This window comes from Nerophis ophidion, linkage group LG26 (assembly GCF_033978795.1).
Source record: "Nerophis ophidion isolate RoL-2023_Sa linkage group LG26, RoL_Noph_v1.0, whole genome shotgun sequence".
Classification (NCBI taxonomy): Eukaryota; Metazoa; Chordata; class Actinopteri; order Syngnathiformes; family Syngnathidae; genus Nerophis; species Nerophis ophidion.
In genome coordinates this window covers 12,354,893-12,378,260 of record NC_084636.1, presented here as the reverse complement: position 1 = coordinate 12,378,260, position 23,368 = coordinate 12,354,893, and the positions used below count along the sequence as shown (strand labels likewise).

Below are 23,368 nucleotides of genomic sequence, written 5' to 3'. Positions count from 1 at the left end.
ACCTGTGAGAGACAGAATGTGAAAAAAAAATTAAGGAATTCACATTGTTGGAATTTTTAAGATTTTATTTGTAAATTATGGTGGGAAATAAGTATTTGGTCAACCATTAAAAGCTCTCACTGATGGAAGGAGGTTTTGGCACAAAATCTCACGATACATGGCCCCATTCATTCTTTCCTTAACACGCATCAATCGTCCTGTTCCCTTAGCAGAAAAACAGCCCCAAAGCATGATGTTTCCACCCCCATGCTTCACAGTAGGTATGGTGTTCTTGGGATGCAACTCAGTATTCTTCTTCCTCCAAACACGACGAGTTGAGTTTATACCAAAAAGTTCTATTTTGGTTTCATCTGACCACATGACATTCTCCCAATCCTCTGCTGTATCATCCATGTATCCGTCGTGTTTGGAGGAAGAAGAATACTGAGTTGCATCCCAAGAACACCATACCTACTGTGAAGCATGGGGGTGGAAACATTCTTTAGGGCTGTTTTTCTGCTAAGAGGACAGGACGATTGATCCGTGTTAAGGAAAGAATGAATGGGGCCATGTATCGTGAGATTTTGAGCCAATACCTCCTTCCATCAGTGAGAGCTTTGAATGGTTGACCAAATACTTATTTTCCACCATAATTTACAAATAAATTCTTTAAAATTCCAACAATGTGAATTCCTGGATTTTTTTGTTGAAGTGTACCTATGATGAAAATTACAGACCTCTGTCATCATTTTAAGTGGGAGAACTTTCACAATCGGTGGCTGACTAAATACTTTTTTGCCCCACTGTATATCACAATGTATTATTTGGTCTATCAACTATAATACAGTAGGGAAGCGATTCATATGGCCCCACTCGCGTGAGAGGAAGAGGAGGTGTACATTATTTTGCAATGCAGTCTGATGAAAATGATGGAAATTGCCCCTTTACATAGCAACTGACGCTGTGGTCAAAGTTGGAATTGCCACAAAACGCATCTTAAGATATTCCCGGTCTACTGCCGTCTGGCGGCGAAAGCAGATCGTGCACCCACCCCATTTTGTCACGTTTCATGTGTCAGGTAAACCGCGACGAATGGGGCCATATGAATTCCCTTGTTACTGTAGAGCCGTTACAAAGGCTCCTAATTTGGCTGCTGACATATATGGTAACATATTGCATCATTTCCAGCTGTATTATTAATCTACTTGTTAATTTATCGTTCATATTTGGTTATTATACTTTTGCTCTGATACATTACATTAGTTTTGGCTGATACTACAAATTTGGGTTTACAGATACTTAAAATTGACACGATTATCGAATGATTCCATTTTTGATCACAGTTATAATCAGACAGGATAGTGGTTTGAATAATATTAATTATTGTCATTGTTTCCTACAATTGGCTCTGATTGAAATCCTTATTTTGTATCTCTTAAAGTCCTGTGTCAGGGAACCTATTTCCTGAGTTTTTAAATAATAACACAAACAACTGTTTATTTGACAATAAAAAAATATCAATATAACACTTGTAGTATCGGCCATATACTGATCTTATACTCTGTATCGTTACTGTCGATATTTGTATCCATGCGCCCACCGATGTTTACATTTAAGAGCTCAAGCATAAATGTTAGCATATCTTCTTAAGCTGTCTAGTGTAGTATGTTTAGCTATTCCTTGTCTTCCAGTGATAATGATACGGGTATGAAACGTAGTTTATTTGTATTACTGACTTAGAAGTGGCTTTGCACCGTGGAGGGACGTTAGCCTCTAGCAGCTTAGCAAGAATGCTACATTGTCGCTGTCGAATTTGCGTAACACAGCTAGAATGTGTTGTCAATATGCATCACCGCGATATATTAAAACCTATCATCGGCCATTTGTATCGTCCATATCGGCCAACCCTACTAAGGTGAATTATTACTGCGAATCCCTGTTTGCTTAATAGATGTGTCCCAAGACTTTTGCTCATAAAAGATGTCTTCCCGTTCCGAGCAAGTGCAACGATCATTCACGGTGTAGTCCAAAAAGCAGCCTAGAGATGAGTTCAACCCAACTAAAACCAACAGTTCGTCTTCGTCTTTTCCGCACTCAGAGGAAGAAGTCGGGTGACGGCGAAGGCGGGCTGCCGCCGCGGCCGATCGGGGCCTCCCCAGCGCCAATGTTGTTGTTGCCAAGGAGCTTCTCGTACCGGGCCTTGTAGGCGTCTCGCTCCCTCAGCACCCGAGTCAGCTCACACTGTAGCTCTTCCAGCTGGGGATGGGAAAGAAACATTTGTTGGCATCGACGGATGTGTTGAGGCTTTTTTAGTGACGTGTGAATGAGCACCAAAATCTTTCACCCCCCTTTTACTTTTTAGCTGCACATTTTAAGAAAAAAGGCTCTCAGCTCGCTGGCTTTTTATGACATCTTGAAAAGAAAGCAGGCTTCGCTATACATCTTAAAATGCAGCTAACTAGCTCTCATTCAGCTACAGACATGGGAACTGAAAGTTTGATCATTTGATTTTCTTTGCCAAAAAGGCTATCCTAGCACGATGTTGTTGTTTTTTTGCAAGTGTAATGTTAGCATGGTGGCTAACACATGCTTGCCAACCCTCCTGGATTTTCCGGGAGACTCCCGAAATTCAGCGACCCTCCCGGGACCGAATTTCTCGCGAAAATCTCCTGAAATTCAGGCGGAGCTGGAGGCCACGCCCCCTTTGGCTCCGTGCGGACCTGAGTGACGTGTCGACAGCCTGTTTTCACGTCCGCTTTCCCACAATATAAACAGCGTGCCTGCCCAATGATGTTATTACTGTAGAATGATCAAGGGCGAGTTCTTGGTTTCTTATGTAACAACACACAACAACAGCAGTCACGTTTTCGTCTACCGTAAAGCAGTTCTTCTGCCGTAAACAGCAATGTTGTGACACTCTTAAACAGGACAATACTGCCATCTACTGTACATGCATATGTGACAATAACATATACGGCACAACTGCGCGCATAACAAGGAAATGAAGCAGAAGAACGAGGAAGATGGGCTAACGTAGCTACGCTGGTGCTGCTAATGTGTGTGTCTTCCTGTAAAAGTCCATAATTTTACGTTGTCGAAATGGACGTGTAGACAAGTGCAGAGTCGGTGTATCATGTAAACCATGGGTGTCAAACTCTGGCCCGTGGGCCAAATTTGGCCCGCCGTGTAATTTGATTTGGCCCTTGAGGCAGTATGAAATTAACATTAGAGCTGGCCCGGCGGTTTTATACAGCGGCAGTGCCGCTGTAACACCACATTCACCACTAATACTCATACTTGTCAACCCTCCCGATTTTCCCGGACTCCCAAATTTCTGCGCCCCTCCCGAAAATCTCTCGGGGTAAACATTCTCCCGAATTTCTCCCCATTTCTACCCGGACGACAATATTGGGGGCGTGCATTAATGGCACTGCCTTTAGCGTCCTCTACAACCTGTCGTCACATCCGCTTTTCCTACATAGAAATAGCGTGCCAACCCAGTCACATAATATATGCGGCTTTTGCACACACACGCACACATGTGAATGCATAGCATACTTGTTCAACAGCCATACAGGTCACACTGAGGGTGGCCGTATAAACAACTTCAACAATCTTACAAATATGCGCCACACTGTGAACCCCCACCAAACAAGAATAACAAACACATTTCGGGATAACATCTGCACCGTAACACAACATAAACACAACAGAACAAATACCCAGAATCCCTTGCAGCACTAACTCTTCCGGGACGCTACAATATACCCCCCCCCCCCAAGCAATAATTAATGTTTTACTCATGCACTTTCTCTTGCTACTTCAAGGCTTGAATGTTTGATTAATTTGTTATTATTTTATTTGCAAATTTATTATTAGCCTGTGGAAAAAGTTTATTTTGATATTTACCTCAGAGGGCTGAGAGTAGAAAAGAGGCATTCAATTTTTATTTAAATTTTATTTGATATGCCATTGATATTTTTTAATGATTATTATTTAAAACTTGATTTTACATGTCCCTATAAAGTTATATAAGCCTTGCTTGTTCAATATTCAATGCAAAACCTGTTTGGGTCCCTATTAAAAGGTTAATTTGTTCAACCTTGGCCCGTGGCTTTGTTCAGTTTAAAATTTTGGCCCACTCTGTATTCAAGTTTGACACCCCTGATTTAAACAGTGCCCATGCACTCTGTTGGAGACACACAGCCCATTTGCATTAAAAGCAACAGACACATAAAACGACTTACTAAAAATAACTTTCAAACCGTCTCAAGGTTAGATTTTTGGACGGCAAAATTTCAATATTGTAAAAAAGACATAATATGTGAGTTTTAGCTTTTCTAAAGGCCTACTGAAACCCACTACTACTGACCACGCAGTCTGATAGTTTATATATCAATGATGGAATCTTAACATTGCAACACATGCCAATACGGCCTTTTTAGTTTACTAAATTGCAATTTTAAATTTCGTGCCGAAGTATCCTGCTGAAACGTCGCGGTATGACGACGCGTGCGCGTGACGTCACGCATTGTAGAGGACATTTTGTTCCAGCACTGTTCCCAGCTATAAGTCGTCTGTTTTCATCGCATAATACCACAGTATTCTGGACATCTGTGTTTCTGAATCTTTTGCAATTTGTTCAATTAATAATGGAGACGTCAAAGAAAAAAGCTGTAGGTGGGAAGCGGTGTATTGCGGCCGCCTTTTGCAACACAAACACAGCCGGTGTTTCATTGTTTACATTCCCGAAAGATGACGGTCAAGCTTTACTATGGAACAGAGCGGTCAAGCGAACACGGTTGGATTGGACCACACACACAAAGTACAGTGTATTATGCAGCGATCATTTCAAAAGATCTTGTTTCGAAGAGGGTCCTTTGCGAAGGGCAGAGATGGGCATCACCACTACCCGTCGACAGGTGCTGAAGGGTTGAGTTAGGATATGGAACTACAAATGTTGTAGGAATTTGGCACAAAAAAGTTTAGCACCATTGGTTAGGGTTGACTTAGGACAGGGGTCGGGAACCTTTTTGGCTGAGAGAGCCATACAAGCAGAGGTGGGTAGAGTAGCCAGAAATTGTACTCAAGTAAGAGTACTGTTACTTTAGAGATTTATTACTCAAGTAAAAGTAAGGAGTAGTCACCCAAATATTTACTTGAGTAAAAGTAAAAAGTATGTTGTGAAAAAACTACTCAAGTACTGAGTAACTGATGAGTAACCTGTTGATTTCATGATTACGGCAACAAATAATGCACAAAAACATAAAAATAGCAATGAGCAAATTCAGAGCCAGGAATATCTCTTAAGCAACTAAAACAGTATTATATATTAAATAATAATACATTAAAATAAATAAAAAATAAAGCAAATTGAGCCACAATAACTTAACAGCACCATAGGCTCAGTAGGCATTCATTGATCAACTGATTGGTTGAAACTTGTATTAGTAGATTGCACAGTACAGTACATATTCCGTACAATTGACCACTAAATGGTAACACCCCAATAAGATTTTCAACGTTAATCAATTACTTAATAAATGACCAAGTCGAGGTGATCTACCTCATATATACATGTACATACACACATATCATATATATATATATATATATATATATATATATATATATATATATATATATATATATACACATTTTATATGTACAGTATATAATTCATATTTATCTATTTTGCCGTTTTTGTTCACATGTTAAAGGTGTTTTAATGAATATACATGCATGTTTAACATATAGATTCCTATCTTTCATGAAGACAAGAATATAAGTTGGTGTATTACCTGATTCTGATGACTTGCATTGATTGGAATCAGACAGTATAGTGATGATAATGTCCCGGTTTTCAAATGGAGGAGAAAAAAAGTTCCTTCTTCCTGTCCAATACCACATGAAAGTCGTTGGTTTTTGGCATCTTATTTTTCCAGCTTCAATACATTGGCGGCAAACTCCGTACCTTGCTAGTTTGTTTGCGCTGGCTTTTGGAGACTCTTATTTTGTTAGCGCAGGCGCGATGGAGCGGCACTTTTATTGTGAAGACAGGAACTGTGCGATCAGTCTTTAGGCTTTTGACAGGAAGTACGGTTGAAATAAAAAGTGTCTTTTTTCCTTTACACTGATTGATTGATTGAAACTTTTAATAGTAGATTGCACAGTACAGTACATATTCCGTACAGTTGACCACTAAATGGTAACACCCCAATAAGTTTTTCAACATGTCAGGTTCTACGTGTGACGGTCACGTGACCACCTGGCTCTCTTTGATTGGTCCAACGTCACCAGTGACTGCATGTGATTGGTGAAACGCAGGCATGCGTAGATCCTACTTTGAATGTGTGTCTGACCAAATCAAAACAAACAAAACGTGCATTATCAGATCGATTAAAAAAAAAAATTGCGAGTAGCTACCTGATTGCATATAAATGGAGCGGAGTAAAAGTAGCGTTTCTTCTCTATAAATATACTCAAGTAAAAGTAAAAGTATGTTGCATAAAAACTACTCTTAGAAGTACAATTTATCCCAAAAGTTACTCAAGTAGATGTAACGGAGTAAATGTAGCGCGTTACTACCCACCTCTGCATACAAGCCAAATATTTTAAAAAGTATTTCCGTGAGAGTCATATAATATATTTTTTAAGACTGAATACAACTAAATGCGTGCATTTTTAAGTAAGACCAACAATTTTAGAGTTTAATATGTCTCTTGTTCTTTTTTAATAACATTAACATTAATAAATAAAATACTTCTTACCATTAATGCGACTTCTTGAACAGGTGCGGTAGAAACCGGATGGATGGATTAAAATGCATGAGAATCTTTCATATTTTGAACGTTATTTTTGACACTGTGATTACCAGTGGAATTATTTATTACTTATCGTGTTAAGCAATGTCAGCTAAGATTTACCTGAGAGCCAGGTGCAGTCATCAAAAGAGCCACATCTGGCTCTAGAGCCATCGGTTCCCTACCCCTGACTTAGGATATGGAACTAGAAATTTAGTAGGAATTTGTGCACAGAAAATTTAAGCACCTTCTGTTCGGGTATGGTTAGGACATGTAAAATTTATGTATTTATGTAAAAAAGCTAGGCACCTTGAATTATTTTTTAAGTTAGGTTAATATCATTTTGATTAAGGTTAAGTTAGGTTAATGTAATTTTGATTAAGGTTAAGTTAGGTTAATATACTTTTGATTATACAAACTTTATTGATCCACATGGGAAAGTGTTCCACATTGATTGATTGATTAGGTTAAGTTAGGATATGGATATGGAAAGTCAGTTGGAATTTGTACAAAATAGGTTTTGGTCAGCCATCGTTTTGGGTTTATCATTTTCACAAAATTGAAAAACAGAAACATTAACTCAACCCACACAATATTGCAACTGGAATTACAAGAATAGTAGAAAATCCTACAGAAATTGTGTTCAGAGATTGGTCGCCATCTCACTACCTGTTGACTTAGCACGTGCTTCTCCGACTCAAGGGCGTGGCGATGCTGTAAGCGCTTGTAACGGCAGGACTGGGCGTAGCCGCGGTTCTTGAGGGTGCGTCGCTTCTGCTTCAGGCGCACCACCTCGTCTTTGCTGACGCCCCGCAGGTGGCGGTTGAGCTCGCGGACCGACAGGCTCACCAGCTGCTCGTCGGAGAAGCGCTCGTTCGCGCCGCACTGTGAACAGACGGAGAACATACCGGTGTTTATTCAGTGCTAGGCACGCTAGAGATGATTCACAGCGCATATATTTCTACGAAAGCCAGCAAAACAAGTGTCATTGTGGATTGTCGGTGGGGACGTTACTGTCCATAATCTGTCGTATAATCTGACTAAGTGTGGCTGACAGTTATCGGGATTACGCCAGGCAATAATAGCAGATATGATTATAAGCTCTCACTGCGCTCCTTTTAGAGCTCCCGGATCCAACCAGACATCCCGATCAACAACGACTCTGAAATGTAATACCTCAACGTTGCTACATGCACGCACTCCAGAGCATTTTATGACTGTCCACATTTTATTTTGCATCATTAACGTCAACCAATCTGGCTGTCATCGTCACATTTTCCTTGTGAAAACACAAAATTAAGTGCATGGCTGGTATTAAAGTTAGATATGCAAAAAGTGACCTTTTGGAGATGTTCTATAAGCATAATAAAAAAAAAAATAAAAGGCTTCGCTACACATCTTGAAACTAAGCTCATTGTGAGATCAATGTGTTTTTCTTCAGGTAATTGGCTAACCTAGCTGCCAAAATGTGAGTGTAATTTTAGTACTGTAGCTCCCGTACCTTTGCTAATGTTGCTAACATTTACAGCAGGGGTCACCAACCTTTTTGAAACTAAGAGCTACTTCTTGGGTACTGATTTAACGCTACCAGTTTGATACAGACTTAAATAAATTGCCAGAAATAGCCAATTTGCTCAATTTACTTTTAGGTCTGTTATTATTAATAATTCATGATATTTATCTTTGTGGAAACACTGATCATCTCAATAAATATATATAGAAACAGATAAATATCAATATGCACTACTTTATTTTTATATTTTCTCTAAGTGCACATTTGTCAAATTGAACATTTTCAAATGATCACTTCTAAGACAGTCTTGTGAAATCACAATATCCCATTTTAACTAGCTAGCCACTAAAATTTTTTAACAAATCATGATTACTTTCCTTTTACAGAAGGTTTTTTGTAGAGAATAAATGATGAAAAAAACACGTAATTGAACGGTTTAAAAGAGGAGAAAACACGAAAAAAATGAAAATTAAATTTTGAAACGTAGTTTATCTTCAATTTCGACTCTTTGAAATTCAACCGAAAAAAAGAAGAGAAAATATAGCTAATTTGAATCTTTCTGAAAAAATTTGAAAAAGAATTCATGGAACATCATTAGTAATTTTTCTTGATTAAGATTCATTTTAGAATTTTGATGACATGTTTTAAATAGGTTAAAATCCAATCTGCACTTTGTTAGAATATATAACAAATTGGACCAAGCTATATTTCTAACAAAGACAAATCATTATTTCTTCTAGATTTTCCAGAACAGAAATTTTAAAAGAAATTCAAAAGACTTTCAAATAAGAAATACATTTGATTTTACAGATTTTCTAGATTTCCCAGAATAATTTTTTTAAATTTTAATAAGTTTGAAGAAATATTTCACAAATATTCTTCGTCGAAAAAACAGAAGCTAAAACGGAAAATTAAATTAAAATTGATTTATTATTCTTTACAATAAAACAAATATATTTACTTGAACATTAATTTAAATTGTCAGGAAAGACGAGGAAAGAATTTAAAAGGTAAAAAGGTATATGCGCTTGAAAATCCTAAAATCATTTTTAAGGTTGTATTTTTTTCTCTAAAATTGTCTCTCTGAAAGTTATAAGAAGCAAAGTAAAAAAACAAATGAATTAATTTAAACAAATGAAGACCAAGTCTTTAAAATATTTTCTTGGCTTTTCAAATTCTATTTGAGATTTGTCTTTCTTGGAATTAAAAATGTCGAGCAAAGCAAGACCAGCTTGCTAGTAAATAAATAAAATAAAATAAAGAATAGAGGCAGCTCACTGGTAAGTGCTGCTATTTGAGCTATTTTTAGAACAGGCCAGCGGGCGACTCATCTGGTCCTTATGGGCTACCTGGTGCCCGCGGGCACCGTGTTGGTGACCCCTGATTTACAGTATGTGCTCTTGTAAGAGATATGTGGCACCTATTAAGAGGGCCACATTAATTAATGTGGCGGGCCATGATAAATGATGTCTTAGACCGCGTTAAATGATGTGTTGGACCATGTTAAATGAAGTGGCAGACCACGATAAATTATGTTTAGGCCACATTAAAATGTGTTGGACCACGTTAAAAATGATGTGGCAGACATCAAATGATGTGATGGGCCAAATTAAATAAAGTGGCGAACCACATTATACAATGTTTTAGACCACATTAAATATTGTCTGACCACATTAAATGATGTGGCGAACCACATTAGATATTGTATTAGACCACGTTAAACAATTTGGCAGACCGCATTAAATTACATTTTAGACCACATTAAATCATGTGTTAGACCACATTTAATGATATGTTGGACACATTGAATGATGTGGCGGGCCAAATTAAATAATGTGGTGAACCACGATAAATAACGTGATAGACCACTTTAAATATTGTTTGACCACATTAAATGATGTGGCGAACCACATTATATATCGTGTTAGAACACGTTAAATGACATTTTAGACCACATTAGATATCGTGTGAGACCACATTAAATAATGTGGTGGACCACATTAACTTAAATTTTGGACCACATTAAATATTGTGTTGGACCACATTAAATGATGTGGCGGGCCAAATTAAATATTGTGGTGAACCACAATAAATAAGGTGTTAGACCAGTTTCCATCCATCCATCCATCCATTTTCTACCGCTTATTCCCTTTTGGGGTCGCGGGGGGCGCTGGCGCCTATCTCAGCTACAATCGGGCGGAAGGCGGGGTACACCCTGGACAAGTCGCCACCTCATCGCAGGGCCAACACAGATAGACAGACCACATTCACACTCACATTCACACACTAGAGCCAATTTAGTGTTGCCAATCAACCTATCCCCAGGTGCATGTCTTTGGAAGTGGGAGGAAGCCGGAGTACCCGGAGGGAACCCATGCATTCACGGGGAGAACATGCAAACTCCACACAGAAAGATCCCGAGCCTGGATTGAATATTGTATTTGACCACCTTAAATGATGTGGCAGACCGCATTAAAAGACATTTTAGACCACATTGTGTTGGACTACATTTAATGATATGGCGGACCACATTAAAAGACGTTTTTTGATCACAATGACTAACATGACGGGCCAGATTAAATGAGGTGTTAGACCACATTAAATGAGGTGTTAGACCAATTTAAATGAGGTGTTAGACCACATTAAATGAGGTGTTAGACCACAGTAAAGGACATGTTGGACCACATTAAAAGACGTGTTGGACCACATTAAAGGACGTGTTAGACCACATTAAATGAGGTATTAGATCTCATTAAATGACGTGTTGGGCTATGTTAAATAACCTGTTAGACCACATTAAATGACGTGTTAAACCACAAATAAATGACGTTTTAAACCACGTTAAAGAACATGTTACACCACATTAAATGTCATGTTAGACCACATTTAAATGATGCATTAGACCACGTTAAATGAGGGGTCAGACCACCTTAAAGGACTTGTTAGACCACATTAAAGGACATGTTAGACCACAGTAAAGGACATGTTAGACCACAGTAAAGGACATGTTGGACCACGTTAAAAGACGTGTTGGACAACATTAAAGGACGTGTTAGACCACATTAAATGAGGTATTAGATCTCATTAAATGACGTGTTGGGCTATGTTAAATAACCTGTTAGACCACATTAAATGACGTGTTAAACCACAAATAAATGACGTTTTAAACCACGTTAAAGAACATGTTACACCACATTAAATGTCATGTTAGACCACATTTAAATGATGCATTAGACCACGTTAAATGAGGGGTCAGACCACCTTAAAGGACTTGTTAGACCACATTAAAGGACATGTTAGACCACAGTAAAGGACATGTTAGACCACAGTAAAGGACATGTTGGACCACGTTAAAAGACGTGTTGGACAACATTAAAGGACGTGTTAGACCACATTAAAGGACGTGTTATCAACATTAAAGGACGTGTTAGACCACTTTAAATGACGTGTTAGACCACATTAAATGAGGTGTTAGACCACATTGAAGGACGTGTTAGACCACAATAAAGGATGTGTTAGACCACGTTAAATGACGTGTCAGACCACATTAAATGATGTGCCGGACCACATTAAATGACGTGTTAGACCACATTGAAGGACGTGTTAGACCACAATAAAGGATGTGTCAGACCACGTTAAATGACGTGTCGGACCACATTAAATGACGTGTCAGACCACATTGAAGGACGTGTTCGACCACAATAAAGGATGTGTCGTGTTGGACCACATTGAAGGACGTGTCAGACCACATTAAATGACGTCTTAGACCACATTAAAGGACGTGTTAGACCACATTGAAGGACGTGTTAGACCACATTGAAGGACGTGTTAGACCACATTGAAGGACGTGTTAGACCACAATAAAGGATGTGTCAGACCACGTTGAATGACGTGTCGGACCACATTAAATGACGTGTCGGACCACATTGAAGGACGTGTTAGACCACAATAAAGGATGTGTCATGTTAGACCACATTGAAGGACGTGTCAGACCACATTAAATGACGTCTTAGACCACATTAAAGGAAGTGTTAAACCACTTTAAATGGCATGTCAGACCACAATAAAGGACGAGTCAGACCACGTTAAAGGACGTGTTATCGACATTAAAGGACGTGTTAGACCACATTAAATGACGTGTTAGACCACATTAAAGGACGTGTTAACATTAAAGGACGTGTTAACATTAAAGGACGTGTTAACATTAAAGGACGTGTTATCAACATTAAAGGACGTGTTAGACCACATTAAATGACGTGTTAGACCACATTAAATGAGGTGTTAGACCACATTGTAGGACGTGTTAGACCACAATAAAGGATGTGTCAGGCCACATTAAATGACGTGTTAGACCACATTAAAGGACGTGTTAACATTAAAGGACGTGTTAACATTAAAGGACGTGTTAACATTAAAGGACGTGTTATCAACATTAAAGGACGTGTTAGACCACATTAAATGACGTGTTAGACCACATTAAATGAGGTGTTAGACCACATTGTAGGACGTGTTAGACCACAATAAAGGATGTGTCAGGCCACATTAAATCACGTGTCGGACCACATTAAATGATGTGTTAGACCACATTGAAGGACTTGTTAGACCACAATAAAGGATGTGTCGTGTTAGACCACATTGAAGGACGTGTCAGACCACATTAAATGACGTCTTAGACCACATTAAAGGAAGTGTTAAACCACTTTAAATGGTGTGTCAGACCACAATAAAGGACGAGTCAGACCACAATAAATGATGTTTTAGACCACATTAAAGGAAGTGTTAAACCACTTTAAATGGCGTGTCAGACCACAATAAAGGACGAGTCAGACCACGTTAAAGGACGTGCTAGACCACTTAAAAGGGCGTGTCAGACCACATTAAAGGGCGTGTCAGACCATGTTGAATGACGTGTCAGACCACATTGAATGACGTGTCAGACCACATTGAATGACGTGTCAGACCACATTGAATGACGTGTCAGACCACATTGAAGGACGTGTTAGACCACAATAAAGGATGTGTCAGACCACATTAAATGACGTCTTAGACCACATTAAAGGAAGTGTTAAACCACTTTAAATGGCGTGTCAGACCACAATAAAGGACCAGTCAGACCACATTAAAGGACGTGCTAGATCACATTAAAGGAAGTGTTAAACCACTTTAAATGGCGTGTCAGACCACAATAAAGGACGAGTCAGACCACATTAAATGACGTCTTAGACCACATTGAAGGACGTGTTAAACCACTTTAAATGGCGTGTCAGACCACAATAAAGGACGAGTCAGACCACATTAAAGGACGTCTTAGACCACATTAAAGGAAGTGTTAAACCACTTTAAATGGCGTGTCAGACCACAATAATGGATGTGTCAGACCACATTAAATGACGTCTTAGACCACATTAAAGGGCGTGTCAGACCACGTTGAATGACGTGTCAGACCACGTTGAATGACGTGTCAGACCACATTGAATGACGTGTCAGACCACATTGAATGACGTGTCAGACCACATTGAATGACGTGTCAGACCACATGGAATGACGTGTCAGACCACATTGAAGGACGTGTTAGACCACAATAAAGGATGTGTCAGACCACATTAAATGACGTCTTAGACCACATTAAAGGAAGTGTTAAACCACTTTAAATGGCTTGTCAGACCACAATAAAGGACCAGTCAGACCACATTAAAGGACGTGCTAGATCACATTAAAGGAAGTGTTAAACCACTTTAAATGGCGTGTCAGACCACAATAAAGGACGAGTCAGACCACATTAAATGACGTCTTAGACCACGTTAAAGGATGTGTCAGACCACATTAAATGACGTCTTAGACCACATTAAAGGAAGTGTTAAACCACTTTAAATGGCGTGTCAGACCACAATAAAGGACCAGTCAGACCACATTAAAGGACGTGCTAGATCACATTAAAGGAAGTGTTAAACCACTTTAAATGGCGTGTCAGACCACAATAAAGGACGAGTCAGACCACATTAAAGGACGTCTTAGACCACATTAAAGGAAGTGTTAAACCACTTTAAATGGCGTGTCAGACCACAATAATGGATGTGTCAGACCACATTAAATGACGTCTTAGACCACATTAAAGGAAGTGTTAAACCACTTTAAATGGCGTGTCAGACCACAATAAAGGACCAGTCAGACCACATTAAAGGACGTGCTAGATCACATTAAAGGAAGTGTTAAACCACATTAAAGGGCGTGTCAGACCACGTTGAATGACGTGTCAGACCACATTGAATGACGTGTCAGACCACATTGAATGACGTGTTAGACCACATTGAAGGACGTGTTAGACCACAATAAAGGATGTGTCAGACCACATTAAATGACGTCTTAGACCACATTAAAGGAAGTGTTAAACCACTTTAAATGGCGTGTCAGACCACAATAAAGGACCAGTCAGACCACATTAAAGGACGTGCTAGATCACATTAAAGGAAGTGTTAAACCACTTTAAATGGCGTGTCAGACCACAATAAAGGACGAGTCAGACCACATTGAATGACGTCTTAGACCACATTAAAGGAAGTGTTAAACCACATTAAATGGCGTGTCAGACCACAATAAAGGACGTGCTAGACCACATTAAAGGACGTGTCAAACCACTTTAAAGGGCGTGTCAGACCACATTAAAGGGCGTGCCAGACCACGTTAAAGGGCGTGTCAGACCACGTTAAAGGGTGTGCCAGACCACGTTAAAGGGCGTGTCAGACCACGTTAAAGGGCGTGTCAGACCACAATAAAGGGCGTGTCAGACCACATTAAATGACGTGTCAGACCACATTAAAGCAAGTGTTAGACCACATTAAAGCAAGTGTTAGACCACATTAAAGCAAGTGTTAGACCACATTAAAGCAAGTGTTAGACCACATTAAAGCAAGTGTTAGACCACATTAAAGGAAGTGTTAAAGCACTTTAAATGGCGTGTCAGACCACAATAAAGGACGAGTTAGACCACTTTAAAGGACGTGTCAGACCACATTAAAGGGCGTGTCAGACCACAATAAAGGGGCGTGTCAGACCAATTTAAAGGACATGTCAGACCACATTAAATGACGTGTTAGACCACATTAAAGCAAGTGTTAGACCACATTAAAGAAAGTGTTAAACCACTTTAAATGGCGTGTCAGACCACATTAAAGGGCGTGTCAGACCACATAAAGGGCGTGTCAGACCAATTTAAAGGACATGTCAGACCACATTAAATGACGTGTTAAACCACATTAAATGGCATATTAGACCACATTGAATGACATTTCGGGCGACATTAAATGATGTGGCGGACCACATTATTTGACTTGGCGGGCTAGATCTTGGGCCTTTGGTCTTTGAGTTTGACACATGTGATTTAGGAGCACTGGGGTTTGGCACCTTCAATAGGGTTCCTACACCATTGACACCTTTAGTTACCCAAACTGTATTTAGTGCAATATGACATGTTGATGCAGATCAGACCTTAAGGCGGAAAGACAGTCCTAGCTATTTACAGTTTTAACACCTGACTGACTTGTGGGTGATGATGATGATGATGGCCGCCATGCATGGGGTGGTGAAGGTGGTGCTGATGATGGTGGTGATGCGGAAGGGGCACGAGGCGGCCCTGAGGGCTTAGGGGCTGCTGGTAGGCTGCCGACGCGGCGGTCACGTTGGTCAGCAAGGGAGTGTTTGAGGACAGGAAGACGAGCGGGCGGTGGCCCACGTCTGTCCCCTTGGCGCAGGACACGTCGGCACCGCTGTCGCTTCCCGAGTCTCCCATGTTGCTGCTGGAACTTTGAGAAAGACCTGGAAACTGAGTGGATGGAAAAATGGAAGCTAAAGATGGCTACTTGACAGATGGCGAATGATGGACCGTGGAGACAAGAGGTACCTGTGAGGTGACGGCGGCCGCAGCCGAGTTCAGCAAAGCCTCCACAGCGTCCTCGCAGCCCAGGAAGCCGTTGACCGGCGCCCTCTCTCTGTCGCCACTACCCCCGAGTGCGCCCAGAAGCGTGGCGGGCCCAGGGACCTCCCCTCCAAACTGTTGCTGCAGCGCCGCAAACCAGATGAGGTCCTCCAGCGAGGCCGGGGTGGGGGCCTGAGGTCCGCCGTGGGCCGGACTGCCGTCTCCGTTCTCCTGGGAGCCGGAACTGACGCCCGACGTGAAGCTGTTGGACATGGACAGCGGGAAGGCGATGGAGGAGGACGACGAAGACAGGGAGGACGAGCCCGAAGGCGGCGGTTGGGCGTCGCTGAGTGTGGGTGAGGGCGGCAGCGAGTTGTAAGGGCTGGAGCTCAAACTGGAGTCCTGGGGAGGATGACTGGCGTACGGCGAGCTGGAGGGGTCGTGGGGCAGGCCCGATTTGGGGTACGTACACTGAGCAGAGAGCGGGGGCGTGTCGGGTTTCACCTCGAACTTGAGGAGATCGAAGTCGTTGAGGTACTCCATGGCCAGCGGGCTCGGAGGGAGGGACGCCATGGGGAGGGAAGGCGAGGACATGGTGTCTTCCGTTGATGCTTCCTCAGGCTTTCTTGTGCTGTCAGGAACGCCGGGAAATCCAACACAGCGCCTCAGAGCGGCTCATAGACAGCAGCGGGGGGGTTGACGGGAAGTAGACTGACTTAGGGGGCTTCCTCTTTTTTTTTCAAACTGGGCTTCCCTCTGTCCTTTTGTCTGTCTTTCTAGTCCTGCAGTGAAGAAGAAAGGTGGAGAATGTCATGATAAGTGCATGCATTGTGGAATAGAATGGAGACCTTAATTGGCAATGAAATATAGTTTGTTAGCCTTTGTTTAGCTATCAAAACTTACAAAAGCAATCAACAGCATTCATGCGTTAGGATTCATAACAGATCTCACATACCGTATTTTTCGGACTATAAGTCGCAGTTTTTTTCATGGTTTGGCCGGGGGTGCGATTTGTACTCAGGAGCGACTTATGTGTGAAATTATTAACACATAACCGTAAAATATCAAATAATATTATTTAGCTCATTCACGTAAGAGAGTAGACGTATAAGATTTCATGGGATTTATCGATTAGGAGTGTCAGATTGTTTGGTAAACGTATAGCATGTTCTATATGTTATAGTTATTTGAATGACTCTTACCATAATATGTTACGTTAACATACCAGGCACCTTCTCAGTTGGTTATTTATGCCTCATATAACGTACACTTATTCAGCCTGTTGTTCACTATTCTTTATCTATTTTAAATTGCCTTTCAAATGTCTATTCTTGGTGTTGGGTTTTTATCAAATAAATTTCCCCCAAAAATGCGACTTATACTCCAGTGCAACTTATATATGTTTTTTCCCTTCTTTATTATGCATTTTCGGCAGGTGCAATTTATACTCCGGAACGACTTATACTCCGAAAAATACGGTACTCATTAACCCTGGAAGGAGATCAGTGTAATAATGTGTAATATTTTTTCCCCATAATCTTGTCAAATTTTGTCAACAAACTCAGACCTAACCATAGATGAAGCATTAAAGAAATAATCATCATTTATTTATTTATTTATTTTTTTTAATGCAATTATGGTAACACTTCAGTATGGGGAAGATAGTCACCATTACATACAGACTGGACAAGCTGGTAGAGAAGGCCAGTAACGTGGTGGGAGTGGAGCTGGACTCTCTGGCGGTGGTGTCAGAGAGGACAAGTTTAGCAAAACTCCTAGCCATTATGGACAATACCTCCCACTCACTACACTGGGACCTTGCAGAGAGAATGAGCACGTTCAGTGGAAGGATCAGACTCCCTAAATGCAACACGGAACGACACAGGAGGTCCTTTATACCTACAGCCATCAGACTGTATAATCCATATGTTCCTTGACTGCACTTAAATGTAGAATGTATGTAGAATATATTTATATTATTCATATATTATATATATAATATATGTTGTATATTATTTATTATTATAATTATTATTGTCTATTGAGAGCGAACTGTGGTGCTGAATTTCCCCCAGGGATCAATAAAGGACTTTCTATTCTATTAATTAGTTGCTTATTAACATGCTAATTAGTAACGCATTGGCTCTTAATTAGTCATTATGTATTAATGCCTTATTCTGCATGGCCTTATTATATAACCAGTAAGCCATTGACTAAAAGTTTTCCCTCAATAACCTCAGAATTATTGCTTATTAGTAACCCTAAACCTTATATGTTCCCCTAGTGTCCAAATAACTCTAAATTAAGTATTTGTTACTTCAACTATGTTCCCACTACTAAAGTGTTACCGCAATGTTTGTTTTTATGACTTGTTTTTATAATATACAATGTAAATGCAATATAAAAAAAAAATGAGGCACACAATGTAATATTTAGGATAATAATAAAAGTAAACAAATCCTAGCCATAGCAGTAGCCTTACAACTAACCAATCTATTTAGAACATGCACAAAAAAAGAAGAAAATAATATTTCATCCACTTTAATCCACATATGCAGGAGTTATATCATCATTTACTGTATTTCTAAGATAACACCTTTACTCCTGAACCAGTGCACGCAAAAGAGTGAAACTTTGGTAAAACAAGCACCCTGACTGAGATGCCTGCACTTCTGTTTTTCGGACAAATTAAACCTTGTACTGTATGTCCGATTGACTTGAAATTTCTCAAACAGCTTTTCAACAATACACTTGCCGCAACTTCGGGGTACTTGGTACCTACCCTGTAGGACAGTGGTCCCCAACCAATCGATAGGTACCGGGCCGCGGAATAATTTTTTTTATACATTTTTTATTTTTATTTTATTTTTTATTTTTTATTTTATTTTATTTTTTTATTTAATCAACATAAAAAACACAAGATTCGTTTACAATTAGTGCACCAACCCAAAAAACCTCCCTTTTTCATGACAAAAAAAAAGAATCCCCCCCAAACCCCCCACACCAAATTATCCAGCGTTGACCAGTCCGCAAGTACAAAAAAGTTGGGGACCACTGCTTTAAGACAGTGGTTCTCAACCTTTTTTCAGTGATGTACCCCCTGTGAACATTTTTTTTAATTCAATTACCCCCTAATCAGAGCAAAGCATTTTTGGTTGAAAAAAAAGAGATAAAGAAGTAAAATACAGCACTATGTCATCACTTTCTGATTTGTTAAATTATATAACAGTGCAAAATATTGCTCATTTGTAGTGGCCTTTCTTGAACTATTTGGAAAAAAAAGATATAAAAATAACTAAAAACTTGATGAAAAATAAACAAGTGATTCAATTATAAATAAAGATTTCTACACATAGAAGTAATCATCAACTTAAAGTTCCCTCTTTGGGGATTGTAATAGCGATCCATCTGGATTCATGAACTTCATTCTAAACATCACAAAAAAAGAAATCTTTAACATCAATATTTATGGAACATGTCCACAAAAAAATCTGTCAACACTGAATATTGCATTGTTGCATTTCTTTTCACAGTTTATGAACTTACATTCATATTTTGTTGAAGTATTATTCAATAAATATATTTATAAAGGATTTTTGAATTTTTTTGAATATTTAAAAAAAATCCCACGTACCCCTTGGCTTCCCTTCAAGTACCCCCATTTGAGAACCACTGTTTTAGGAGACTGAGCTGCGCACGTGTGTCAAATGTGAGCAAGATTGGTTGAAAAACCTTGTTTAGAATTGATTTGTAAAATTAAGGTTATGTTCTGTATGTTTTTAACAGCATTTTGACCACGAACCTCAAGGGGCGCCATTAATGTCTTTTATACACTGCCAAACCTGAAATCTATGTAAGATTAAATATCTCAAATAAGGGTGATATTTGCTTATTTTCTGTCAAAGATAATTCTTCTCACTAAGCAGATTTTATGTTAGTGTTTTACTTGTTTTAAGGGTTTTGGTCCTAAATGATCTTAGTAAGATATCACAGCTTGTTGCTGAGATGTGATGACCTATATTGAGTAAAACATGCTTGAAACTAGAATATCAACTGGTGTAAAGCTGTCTCATCAACACTCACATGTATAAAACTACTTTTTTAAAGTAATAATTTCTTTCTTCAAGCATGAAAAAAAAAATCACGATGCCGAGCGCATATCATTATGTCAAGATAAAGGCATTAGCATTTGCTTAATTTAAGAATGTTTTTCAACATCTTGAGCAAAAAGGTCTAATTTTTTTACCTACCAAGAAAAGTGCACTTGTTATTCGTGAGAATATACTAATTTTAAGGTATTTTTGGGTACATTGAGTTTAGCTAATTTTACCTGTTTTGGAAACTCTTGTCAAATTCAAATAAAATATCCCTTATTTTTTTTCGTCCTGTTTTTGAACACTGACTTTTTTTGCAGTTTAGTCATAGTCAAAGAAACAAAAAAACAACAACACATTTTTAAATATGTTTTGATTGAATGAAAACATCCGTCCATCATCCATCCATCCATTTCCTACCGCTTGTACCTTTCGGAGTGCATCATATTTTATATTAACACAAGTCACTAAAACTTCTCATCCCACTGTCGATATTTCAATTTGTGAAGGATATATCAAAAGCGTTCATTCATTTTTGACACAAAGATTCACGAGTCTCAGCCGCCAAATCCAATTACCGTCAGACTAATCCAGAGTCCACACTTTCAACCAGAACCCAACCACATGTCTAGGGGTGGAAACTACCGTATTTTTCGGAGTATAAGTCGTACCTTCCGAAAATGCATAATAAAGAAGAAAAAAAAACATATATAAGTCGCACTGGAGTATAAGTCGCATTTTTGGGGGAAATTTATTTAATAAAACCCAACACCAAGAATAGACAATTGAAAGCCAATTTAAAATAAATAAAAAATAGTGAACAGACTGAATAAGTGTACGTTATATGAGGCATAAATAACCAACTGAGAAGGTGCCTGGTATGTTAACGTAACATATTATGGTAAGAGTCATTCAAATAACTATAACATATAGAACATGCTATACGTTTACCAAACAATCTGTCACTCCTAATCGCTAAATCCCATGAAATCTTATACGTCTAGTGCAGGGGTCACCAACGCGGTGCCTGTGGGCACCAGGTAGCCCGTAAGACCCAGATGAGTAGCCCGCTGGCCTGTTCTAAAAATAGCTCAAATAGCAGCACTTACCAGTGAGCTGCCTTTATTTTTTAAATTTAATTTATTTACTAGCAAGCTAGTCTCGCTTTGCTCGACATTTTTAATTCTAAGAGAGACAAAACTCAAATAGAATTTGAAAATCCAAGAAAATATTTTAAAGACTTGTTCTACACTTGTTTAAATAAATAAAAATTTTTTTTTTTTAAACTTTGCTTCTTATAACTTTCAGAAAGACAATTTTAGAGGAACAATATAACTTTAAAAATGATTTTAGGATTTTTAAACACGTATACCTTTTTACCTTTTAAATTCCTTCCTCTTCTTTCCTGACAATTTAAATCAATGTTCAAGTACATTTTTTTTTTATTGGAAAGAATAATAAATACATTTTAATTTAATCCTTCATTTTAGCTTCTGTTTTTTCGACAAAGAATATGTGTGAAATATTTCTTCAAACTTATTATAATTAAAATTCAAAAACATTTTTCTGGCAAATCTAGAAAAATGTTTAGAATAAAATATTATCTTATTTTTAAAGTCTGTTGAATTTCCTTTAAAATTTTTGTTTTGGAAATTCTAGAAGAAATAATGATTTGTCTTTGTTAGAAATATAGCTTGGTCCAATTTGTTATATATTCTAAGAAAATGCAGTTTGGATATTAACCTATTTAAAACATGTCATCAAAATTCTAAAATTAATCGTAATCAGGAAAAATCACTAACGATGTTCCACAAATTATTTTTTTAATTTTTTCAAAAAGATTCGAATTAGCTAGTTTTTATCTTCTTTTTTTCGGTTGAATTTTGAATTTTAAAGAGTTGATATTAAAGATAAACTATGTTTCAAAATTTAATTTTCATTTTTTTCCTGTTTTCTCCTCTTTTAAACCGTTTAAGTGTTTTTTTTCATCATTTATTCTCTACAAAAAAATCTTCCATAAAAGGAAAAAAAATGTATGACGGAATGACAGACAGAAATACCCATTTATATATATATATATATATTTATTTATTAAAGGTAAATTGAGCAAATTGGCTATTTCTGGCAATTTATCTAAGTGTGTATCAAACTGGTAGCCCTTTGCATTAATCAGTACCCAAGAAGTTGCTCTTGGTTTCAAAAAGGTTGGCGACCCCTGGTCTAGTCTCTTACGTGAATGAGCTAAATAATATTATTTGATATTTTACGGTAATGTGTTAATAATTTCACACCTAAAGTCGCTCCGGAGTATAAGTCGCACTATGACAAAAGAACTGTGACTTATAGTCCGAAAAATACGGTATGTCATTTTCAAACATACACTAAACACACATCTCCTCAAACCTGTGTTGGAAATACTTGGAAAACACCAACAATCTAAAATGCTTCCAACCGCGTAGGAGGAACCTTGTTCCATTGCTAATTACCAGCTTTCAAAAATAATCGTGGTGATCAAAATGAACATGTAATTAAGAAAAAAAAAAAAATGCAACTCTGACCCGTGCCTCTGCAGCGTGCTTCATTAGTCGGACCCCTGCGGCCGGACGCCGACAGGAAGCAAACAAGTGATGTGAACCACAGAGGCCTCGGTCTGATTCCGGACCAGAATCACCCACGACGCACAAAATGAGACGCACACATACAGGCGGAAAAAAAAAAAAGTATGAACTTACCGTCGGTCATAGAGATGAAGAGGATGAGCGCTTGTCAACATCACACACACAAACACACACACAAATATTGGACGCACTGACTGTGTGACTGACAAGAGGAGTGTGTGAGTGTGTGTATGTCACTGAGTGCCACTGCCCCCTTGCTTTCTTTCTCCACTGCTGCAAATCCCCGTTTGCAACAATACACCCCCCCTCCACAACTCCACCATGCCGCCCGGCCATGTCCACTCACATGGTTTGCTGGCATGCGTGCCCCCCCCCCCCCCCCCCCCCCCCCCCCCCCCTCTGTTTTTCTCACTCCCTCTGTCTAGTTATCTAGTAGGGGTGCAACGATT

The 23,368-nt window shown here is 38.9% G+C and overlaps 1 protein-coding gene and 1 long non-coding RNA gene across 3 annotated transcripts in view; one reads left to right on the top strand and one right to left on the bottom strand.

Moving 5' to 3' along the window:
* Positions 1-23,368, top strand: part of LOC133543644 (uncharacterized) — an 80,288-nt gene that overhangs the window by 11,850 nt on the left and 45,070 nt on the right. The gene's annotated exons all lie outside the window — the stretch shown is intronic.
* Positions 742-23,151, bottom strand: nrl (neural retina leucine zipper). Of its 2 annotated transcripts, none has more exons than XM_061888030.1 (5): positions 23,034-23,151; positions 16,193-16,989; positions 15,833-16,114; positions 7,452-7,667; positions 742-2,235 (listed from the first exon to the last, which is right to left on the bottom strand). In XM_061888030.1, the coding sequence occupies exons 2-5, from the start codon at positions 16,799-16,801 to the stop codon at positions 2,074-2,076; spliced, it is 1,269 nt and encodes a 422-aa protein (XP_061744014.1). In that variant the 5' UTR covers positions 16,802-16,989; positions 23,034-23,151; the 3' UTR covers positions 742-2,073. The 2 variants fall into 2 exon arrangements, with proteins under 2 accessions (XP_061744014.1, XP_061744015.1); XM_061888031.1 differs by lacking the exon at positions 23,034-23,151 and adding an exon at positions 22,860-22,991.